The 9927-nt window shown below is 43.9% G+C and overlaps 1 protein-coding gene across 4 annotated transcripts in view; it reads right to left on the reverse strand.

Annotated features, from left to right (window-relative positions):
* MINDY2 (MINDY lysine 48 deubiquitinase 2) overlaps nucleotides 1–8564 on the reverse strand; it is a 32809-nt gene extending 24245 nt beyond the window's left edge. For 2 of the 4 annotated variants that reach the window (XR_001523558.3, XR_004498902.1), the window contains exons 1-2: nucleotides 7813–8472; nucleotides 313–370 (exon numbers count right to left, since the gene is read on the reverse strand). Coding sequence is in view for 2 of the 4 variants with exons in the window: in XM_033517014.1 (XP_033372905.1) it covers nucleotides 313–370; nucleotides 7813–8472 (718 nt within the window). In the remaining 2 variants the exon portion in view is untranslated. Of the gene's footprint in view, nucleotides 1–312; nucleotides 371–7812 lie in introns of all 4 variants that reach the window. The other 2 variants (XM_033517014.1, XM_015638919.3) reach the window with 2 other exon arrangements.
* Nucleotides 8565–9927: the final 1363 nt, after the last annotated feature.

A 9927-nucleotide genomic window follows, 5' to 3' on the forward strand; every position in this document is an offset into this window, starting at 1 on the left:
CAGAGTTGACTTACTACATTCTGTCAGCTATAATAAAACAACACTGTAACAGACATGAATAACTTTAAATCTGTCAATGTGTTGGTGCACTAAGCCATACCAACAGCATCAACAAGACCAATCACTTTAGAAAGCAGTGCAGAAAGCTTCTAAAAACAGTAAAGTAAAAGCATGAGTCACCGAATACTGTAAGCAGTTTTCCTGAATCACATGAAAAGCTGAATAAAATAGTAAATAAATAAAACAGTTCTATGTTACTACACACTACAAAGTACAACATACAAGTGAAAGAGATTTATTATAATTACTAACCTAAGTATTCCATCAGCTGTTCAGCTGTTATGATTTCCATCATTGGTGGCAGTTTAATCTGTCAAAGTAAAAGTATATTCTCTTTAAACACTGAAACACTACAATTTCAAAAGCATGGTATTTCTAGACAAAAGACTTCTGATTACATTTCCCTCACCAGTTTATAAGGCCATTAGCATACTGGACCTCTACTAAATAGCAGCCAGAAGAAGAGATTAAACAAGCATTTAGGTTTTTAGAGAAACCACATGTATACAGCACTTTTTCCCACCTGCACATCTCTGCATAGAGACCGACCAAAACATTTCTCCAGCATCCCCCTCCACAGAGGCTCACACCACTCAATGCAGTGGCTCAACTACAAGCACTCAGAATTAACAGACTGCAAACTGCTTAAGAAAACATCTTCTTCAAGTCTTTGACTCTCTAATTCATTAAAATTCTTAACTGAGTATTAGCTCAAAAAGTTTCTGCTTACAGACAAAGTCTGTAAAGGATCTAGTGTCAGTAGCTGCTGGGACAGGGAAGCCAAGGACCTGTGCAGGTGTAAGGAAATGACCTCCCAGCCACTCTTCCCACATTCACATTCCAAGGGTTTGGTTTACCTCCATACAGAGCAGACCAGACACACAGAACTCTGTGTAAAAATTCCATTCCTCTCTTTCTTGATCTATTCCTACCATCATCTACTAAATCTATCCACCTTGGCAGAGCTAAAAGCTTTCTGCATTCTCATCTCTTCCAGAATCCTGGGTAAACTTTTTGGTTGAACACTTCCTTTTACTGCAGGAAGAAATACAACAGCCAGAGCACAGACACATACAAAGACATGCTTCTGGCAATCTAAAAAAATACCATAGGAATTCAAACACAATGTACTCAACTTTTCTCTGCATAAATGTCAAATTTCATTTTTCTAGGGTTTAGGGTTGGTTTGTCTCAGGGGTTAATTTTTAAGGTCTCTTCAGTTCTAAATTTTCTCATCCCATCACTCTCCAACATCTTACAATTCAAAGTCTAGAAAAGGTATTTATTATATTGGGAATTTTTTTAATCAAGTTCCTCAATACTGATCACTGCTCTCTTTGACACATATAGAAAGACATGATGTGAAACTGTTAATTCATGTTTGAGATTTAATAGTTTCCACCCATTTTTCTGGTTGTAGAGAAGAAGGGAGAAGTAGAAAATCAGGAGACAGAAGAGCAATATACATAAAGCCTTTGATTTAGCACCCCAAACTCAAATATACAGTATAGCAATACACTGCTTCATTCACACTGTGATGGAGACAATTTTCAATATGAAAACAGAGCTACTTTAATAACTTTGCAGGGAAAATGAGGTGTGATTGGGCTATGTCTGTCTTATAAATTTTAATTATATTTGACGAAAGCTAAATGCGTTAATATATGAATTCACAAGAAGTTTCATTAAATTCGGGAGAAGAAAGAGACCCAAGTTAATATGGCTTTGTTATTTATAAGAAATATGTCCCTACTTGGGTGGGCACATAAAGAAGCTGGTAGTACTGGGATCTGGGAAAGGAATAAAGAAAAATCAGGCATGTGTGCATAGACACATGGTTTTTTGAAAATATGAAATGAATGACAACTGACAGTAACTTACAGAAATTAACTCCTCCCAAAACTAATGCTCAATAAGATAAATGCTTTCATCCTCTTTGATCCTGTTCACAATGTTCCTTCTGAGTATTCACAAAAATACAGTGTATTGAGCCATGTAAACAATAAGACTACAAGTTCAAAAAGCTGCCTTTTAAACTCCCAGTTGGGACTGGCAACATTCAAATCTTAGCAAACACTAGCTGTACACACCCCTGAGCCAGGGCTCATCACAGCCCCTAAGGCACCTAAGGAGCAGCATCACCTCCACCAGCCCTGCCTGAAGTGCTACGGCACTGATGTGCCAGTACAGTATGAAGGAAAATCAGCACTGCCCCCTCAACTGCTAACTGGACTCCTGTGAAGATTTTTCAGGACTGGTTAGCTCTTTTTATTATTTATTTAAACCATTTCTATCAGCTCAGCCAGCATTGCTTGGGGGTTTCTGCTCTGCACCACATTTGGAACCTCTAGAAGCATGCTTACATGACAAACACCAACTCTAAAGCACAATTCCACAGCTAACCTATATTTGAGCTCCATGTACAAACAGCACAACATATTTTTTATATCACTGGTTAACAAACAGAACTTTCCCTCACAACTGTAAAGCTAAACATTTATTTTTTTACTGCAGAAAAAGCAATGTGGTTGTACTCATCTCCAGGATCTCTCAAAATTGGATATTTTAGCAAGCTATGTCTCAAAATTCACAGCTTGATTAAATGCTAAGCAAAGTTAATTGGTTACTCCATGGCAATTTTAGGGCCGGCATGTGTAGTGGGACCTTGATCACACCTTTAAAATGGGCTAATGGGGTTCCAACACAGTTCTAAGTCCTTTTGAACAGAGCTGACCCAAAGATACAGAGAGAACATGACATTTCCCAGCTGTTCAGAGCTTCATTGCAAGTACTTAAGTGACAGGAAATGTACAGTGGAGAGGAAATGGGAGCGAAAAATACCTTAGAACTTAAGGGAGAGCAAAACCTCATACGGAACCACAGTCGTCCAGATAAATGAGCAGAAGAAAACAACATAAGCAACAGTAGTAGAAGCTGCTGTTGTCCATAACAATCTATTATTTTGAGGGACACATTTTGTCAATAGGTTTCAATGTTTAATTGCTACATCTTAGATCAATTCCACATTTTAGGAAAAGTGCATTTCCTCAACTCCCACCCATTTCCTGTACCCCTCTACTGCAGTTTCCTGGTCTTTCACCCTGATAGCTCTTTCTAACTAGCTACATTTTACTTCCTACACTCAGGAGTGGGAAACTTAGTCTTTCTCACACAACTACAGCATGACATATGGATGAGGCATATTTTAATTAAAAGATAAGACCGGTAAACAAATTTTCGTAAGGAATATATTGTTTAATAAAACTTACAGTTTCTATAAAATAGACTACAAATCCCAAAACTACATAATACTAATTTTCCACCGTATTCTTCCACACTACAGAAGGGCTTAAAAAAAATTAAGTGATATAGTCATGCACAGAGGATAACACTTCTGAAAATACTATGAATATCAAAAGGGTCCAAGAAATTTTCTAATGGCTTATATAATAAGTCTTATATAAGACTTATAGTCTCAAAACATGTTTATCTAAAAGATGCGAGTCCTCTGAACACAGTGTTTCAGAGAAGTAAGGGTAGCTTCAAGCAGCTTTGACAAAAAAACAGTTAATGTTCTTTGCAAATAAGCACCCCTGGCCTGGCAGGAACAGCTCTGTGAACCTGTCAGACAACAGCCCGACAGCAAGTGCTGCCACTCCACATCCTCAGGCAGGCTCCCCTCATCCCCTCGGACTGGGCTTGGTGCTGTGCCTGGGCGCAGCTCCAGGCTGCGATCTGCGGGCTCACCTCACCCCACAGGTGCCGGAGGAAGGGAGGCCGGGGCCCGCAGCCTGTGCGAGCAATCTGTGCCAAGCCGGGCCATACGGACAGAGCTCAGCAACAGGGACAGCGCATCACGTGTGAAGGGCCAGTGCCAGCCCGCAGAGCGGCCACCACCACTGCAGCCTCTGACAAATGGACTGCAAATCAGCAGGAGCTCGCTGTGCTCAGCTCCTCCGAAAAACACCATTTTATGAAGACCTAAAATTAACAATTTCTAACTAGAATTTTTTACTCTACCTCTTCTCTGCACATCAGTTTGGATACATCTAAGCACAAAAGTGGTTATATAACATTTACTTACATAATTGTTATGATACCTCAATAGGTAATTCATACAGTTCTAAAAGTTACCAAAACTTTAGTAGAACTAGATGTGTAGGGAACACAGCTCCTTCCATTTATTGAGAGGATTATGACACAAAAAAACCTTTCAAAGACATTTGACTGGCGCTTTTCTCCTACAACATGACATTCCATATGCATGCACTTCTCAAGACAGTATTAATATTATTTATATTCAAATTGTAGAATGTTTTCCCTTTGCTTATTTTATGTTTCAAAATCTTCCCTGGACATTTCAGATATACCACTTCTGTGCAACTTGTTAAGATTCACAGAGTTCTTCAGCTGAAAGACAACACATCCTACCTAAGAAGCACAGAGCAGAATCACATGGCACCCTCACTTTAGCTTTTAGCATCTGATGATTGCCACATTTCCCCCTGCCACAAATTACATTTAATTAAATTAATGTAGTCATAATGAAGTCATCAGAAAGTGTTGCATGAACTATATCTAACAAAGATCACAAAAGACACTTAGAAAAGCCAACTTTACATTGCTAAACTTAACCACATAGTAAGCTACGGGCCTGAGCAAAAACTGAACAATCTCCAGATTTAAATAAAGTGAAAAACAGTGTGCTACACTACTCCACATCAGAGGACACAACTCATGCTTGTACATACATTTAAAAATGTTTGTTTCAATCCCTACTTCTGCTTCATTTCCATCACATAAGTCTAAGGGGTTATGACACTGTTTTGCACAACAGCTACTTTTCCAAGCTGGCATCATAGTGCTTCTGGTTTTTTTCTTCTTAGAACATTTCTGTAACACTCCTGTAGCAGAACTCCTTGGCTCTCCCTCTTACAGGCTAAACTGCAAGTTACACTTAGACAGGCAGACTGCAAAAACACTTCAAAAGAAAAGTAATTTCATAATTTTAATATTTAAAAAACAGCTTCTGCAATCTGCCACCTCAAAGTTTCATGTATCCTTTGAAAGTAGTGGATAAAAGAGAGGTAGCAGGTTTATCACAAGCTTAGTTCCAAAACCTGGTATTTCCAAAATGGAATCTGAACTGTCACAGTGGGTGCTACTATTTCAGAATTTCCAAAACCCCAAATGCCAAACCAGTACTGCACTTAAGTTGGCTGAGACCAAATCTATCCACAGGATGACCAGAACTCTCAACCCTGTCAGAACAGAGTTCTGAGAAGGAAAGATGATGGCTGATACAGGGAATAGAACCCAAAGCCTAACTGTTTAACTTCTTATTCCCTGATGTGATTATATTTTTCCTCCTCACCTTCTTACACCCTTTTCCCCCATTACATGTAGCTTCTTTTCACCTAACATGTACTATTGTATTCTCACTCTACTTTTGCCTGTTTTCATCTTTCAGTCTGCCTTCTTGTTCCCAAATTATAACTACTCAACCCAGTCTAGTGTTCATCATGGTTCAGGAGGAGTGAGAAGGTGGACATCCGTCCTCAGCCTTCGTAAGTAGCAAGCTACTGTCAGTGATGTACAGATGAGGTTCCACCCCAACCAGTGTCAATGTTATTCTTGACTATGAACTGGGGAAAAGAAAGGCCAATTTGTAGAGGCAGTAATTAGGAAAATCAATTACAAGCAACTACAAAATATAACCAATTAATAGGAAAACCCTCAAGCCTATAAATAATAACTCATGATGACAGTTTCACCAGTTTAGCTGCCTGTCTGCAGCTCATGTAAATTCTGCTGAGGTTTTGCACAGACAGAACTATAGTAAACTTCCTGTAATCTGAGCAATATGAAACAGTAGGGCACTCCCAAGGGGTATTTTGATTTTGGCCTATTTATAAAACTGGGTATTACCTTAATTCTCACTAATGCAGTATTTGAACCCAGGACAATGTCAGTTAAAATTCTGGTTGGAGAGCAGCAGCAGAGGGAAAAGGAAGAATGCAAAGGAACAAAACCTCCTAAAACTTAAATTCAAACAACAGGACCAGTGCTGTCCCATTTACATCTTTCATTAAATCAAAGATTAAAAAGGAAGATCCTGTAACTACCAGTTTCCTTTAAAATGCCACCACACAAAATAATAGGGAATGGCAGGTTTTTTAAGTCACCCCCAGACACTGAAGAGGGGGCACAGAAAACAAGTGTTCAATACTGAAGCCTGTGACAACATTCACACCCTCTTGAAGACATCAGAGCCTACATAAAGCAACACCTTAAGGTCACACACAACTTCCCTCTACTGCTTTTACTGATGCTTAAATAGCAACATCACTGTACCCAGAGTTTCCCTCCTGATGTCTGAGCTGTTGTGCTCAGAAAAATGTGTAGAAATTGTAACTCAACCAATAGAGCTGTTCTTCTGCAGTTAGCTACATCTACACAAATTTCTTCTCATATTTCCATTCTTACCTTTTCCTAAGTCACCTCTCACACTGCAAACAACCAAGAGGCTCTTCCAATACCAAACTTCTTCCCCTTGCTGCTACAACATAAAAGCTATTCCTGTAAAGCTTTCCTATTTCAGGACTCCATTCTATCAGCTCTTCAGTCCTTCGGGGATGAATTGCCAGCATTTCCTGAGACATGCCCCATATCCTTGTTTTCCAATGCACACAAACTTACTGCTTTCCTCCAACAGATACTCCCTCCACACAGACATGTTAATAACTACATTATACCTCATATTTAAATTACTTAAAAGTTTGTAAAAAAAATAATTTTAAGACTACGGTAAGTCCACATCCACAATGGTTATGGAGCACAAGAACTTCCAGATCTCAAAGCTGTACTTGATCACTACCTGATCTATTCACTAATTGAAATACAATCGATACTGTGTAACTGTATGAATGTGTCATTATTACTTAGGCAGTTACTTGTACAAATCTGCATTTTGTACAACTCTACATACACTTTATTATATGAAACTTCCAAAAATATCACCTATGTGCTCAGTGCTACAAATAGTAATCTTTACTTACTAGAAATCTGTACCCATCTGCAAACTATTAGATACTGTATATTGTTCAGGTTAGTAAACATCAGCTAGATATTTTATTTCTGTTTTAAGACAAAAACAAAATAAGTCCATATACGACAGCAGCATCTAAGTAGTACATTGGCAACATACTATACAGCAGTGTGTATTTTCCAAGTTCTATATGTGAGACGTGCTTAACAACAGAAATAAGCCTGTATATTTCTCGAAAGAATCACGGAATGGTTTGGGTTGAAAGAGACCTAAAAGACCACCAAGTTCCAAGCCCTTTGCCATGGGCAGGGACACCTTTTACAAGGCCACGTTTCCCCGCGATTCAGCCAACCTGGCACTGGACACCGGCAGGGAAGGGGCATCCACAGGTTCCCGGGCTCCACAGAGCAACGTGTACCAGCGCCTCATCACCCTCACGGGAAACTATTTTTTCCCTTGTATCTAAACTTGCCCTCCGCTAGTTTAAAGCCATTCCCCCTTGCCCTATCGCCGCATGCCCTTGTCAGAAGTTCCTCTCCAGGGTTCTCGATAATGTCCTCGTCCTGAACAGCACAAACTTCCCGCGGTGCCCTCACGCCGCCCTGGCCCAGGAGCCCCGAACGCCGCGGCGCCACACGAGCCGCCGGCGCTGCCCGAGCGGCACCGCCCGCCCGGCCCCGCCATGGCGCCCGCCCGCCCGGTACCTTCCAGGCCAGGAGCAGCACGTTCATGATGGCCAGCAACGGACAGGGGCCGTTCTCGTTCTGGGTGATGACCGGCGTGTTCTCCTCCTTCCAGCGGACCCACTTGATGTGATAGACCGACTGCCCCGGGAAGCGCTCCTTGGAAGCGGAGAGGAGCTGGGAGCCCGCCGCCGGCCTGTCCCCTTCGGGCTCCGGGGCCGGGCCCCCCGAGGAGGCCCCCGCCACCACCGCCTCGTCGGCGTCGCTGTTGAGCTCGGAGCTGCTCGGGCAGCAGGAGTGCAGGTTGGAGAAGGACTCCAGCGAGTCCAGGCTGCGGGACTCCTCCCCCGGCGGGCTGGGAGCGCCGCTGCTCCCGGAGCCGGCTCCCGCGGGACCGCTCTCCGAGGCGGGCGCCGCTCCGGCACTCTCCGGCACCGCCAGCCCCGCGCTCTCCGCCGCCGCACCACCCTCCACGGCCCGGGAGGGGGACGCGGTCCGAGGGGCCGCGGCAGGAGCGGGGGCCGGCGGAGGGGAAGGGCTGCGCCGTCCGCCGCCCTCCTCGGCCTCACTGCAGCCGCCCTCGCCCGCCGCCGCTTCTCCCAGGCGGAGCCGGCTGGCAGCGCCCCCGCCGCCCGTCTGCAGCGAGCCCGGGGGCGGCGGGGGCTGCGCCAGGCTCTCCATGCCCGGCCCGGCCGCTCCGCTCTCTATTGGCACCGCAGCGGCTGCGCCTCCGCCTGCAGCGCCTGCGACGCCATCACAGCAGCGGCGCCGGCTCCGCCCCGCCGGGGACGTGCGGGCGGGGGGAGCGGCCGCGGGTCACGGCGGGGCCCGGGGCGGGGGGGCGCCGGGGCGGGGCGGCAGCGGGAAGGGGAGGGAAACAGGTGAATCCGGCTCTCCCAAGGGTGCTCGGTGCCTTTCCTTTGCGGTTTCTTAGACAGTCGTACTATAAAAAATACGGCTCTGGTGAGTATGATAGATAAGTTGGACAATTTGAATAAACTAATTGAAGGAGAGGAAATTCAGGTTATATATTAGGAAGAAAGTCTTTACTGTGAGGGTGGTGAGGCACTGGCACAGGTTGCATAGAGAGGCTGCAGATGCCCCATCCCTGGAAGCTTTCAGGTCCAGCTTGGATAAGGCCTTGAGCAACCTGGCCTAGTTGAAGTCGTCCCTGTCCATGGCAGGGGCCTGGCAGTAAATGTTCCCTAAGATCCATTCCAAACCCTTAACATTCTGTGATTCTGTAAGAATTAATGCGTGTGTATTTATTCAGACTTTATCCCAATGAACTCCTGCTCTCCCTACAGAAATCTTTAGCTTTTACTCACAAATTTAAAATAGTCTTGGGATGATAAGGATTTATCCTTTCATTTTATTCTCAGCAGCACTCTAATTTGAACTCTGTAAACACTTGAATCAACTTCTGCAGCCTTACCTGAGGTACATTCACTGTAATCTCATGTTCTATGTGCATTTCCATAACCCCTTTTCTCACCTGTATCAGTGTTCAGAGGGAAGTTGGTTCTGACATAGCAATAGGAATGGAAAAGCACAAATATAAAGAGGTGACAATAAACTGAGAAATTTGTCACAAATCCTAATCTATTTATAGATTTATTTATATATAAAAAATAAATCTCTGAGATGGCACAGTTGATGGAAGAATTAGCATAAGGACAAACAAGAGAGGAAACATTTTTTTCAGATGTCTCACATTTATATTTCCATGGGAGGATTTTCCTGTACCCTTGAGGTTGTTCAACACAGTCTAGAAATGGCAAGTCCCTGTTCAGTGGGGACACTGCAACACTTCACAACATGTAGAACATCGGGAGAAGTCGGTGACCTAAAAACTCTGAAAATAAATTCGTTTGTGCAAAGAAAACGTGTATCTGGCAAGGGGATGAAGGAAACCAGAGTAAAAACTCTAAAAATAAGTCAGTTTTCTGCAAGGAAAAGCCACGTATCCAGTAAGGGCACAAAGGCCCGCGCGTTGTGCTCGTACTTCGGTGCGGCGACTGATCCGAAGCCGCGTCCCGGGGCGCGCCGGAAGCGGCCGAGCAGGCCCCGCCCCTCACTCGTGCCCGCCCCTGGGCGTGTCCCTGCGGAGCCGCCCCTTCCGCCGGGCCCAGCCCC

The sequence above is a fragment of the Parus major genome, chromosome 10 (genome assembly GCF_001522545.3).
Source record: "Parus major isolate Abel chromosome 10, Parus_major1.1, whole genome shotgun sequence".
Taxonomy (NCBI): domain Eukaryota; kingdom Metazoa; phylum Chordata; class Aves; order Passeriformes; family Paridae; genus Parus; species Parus major.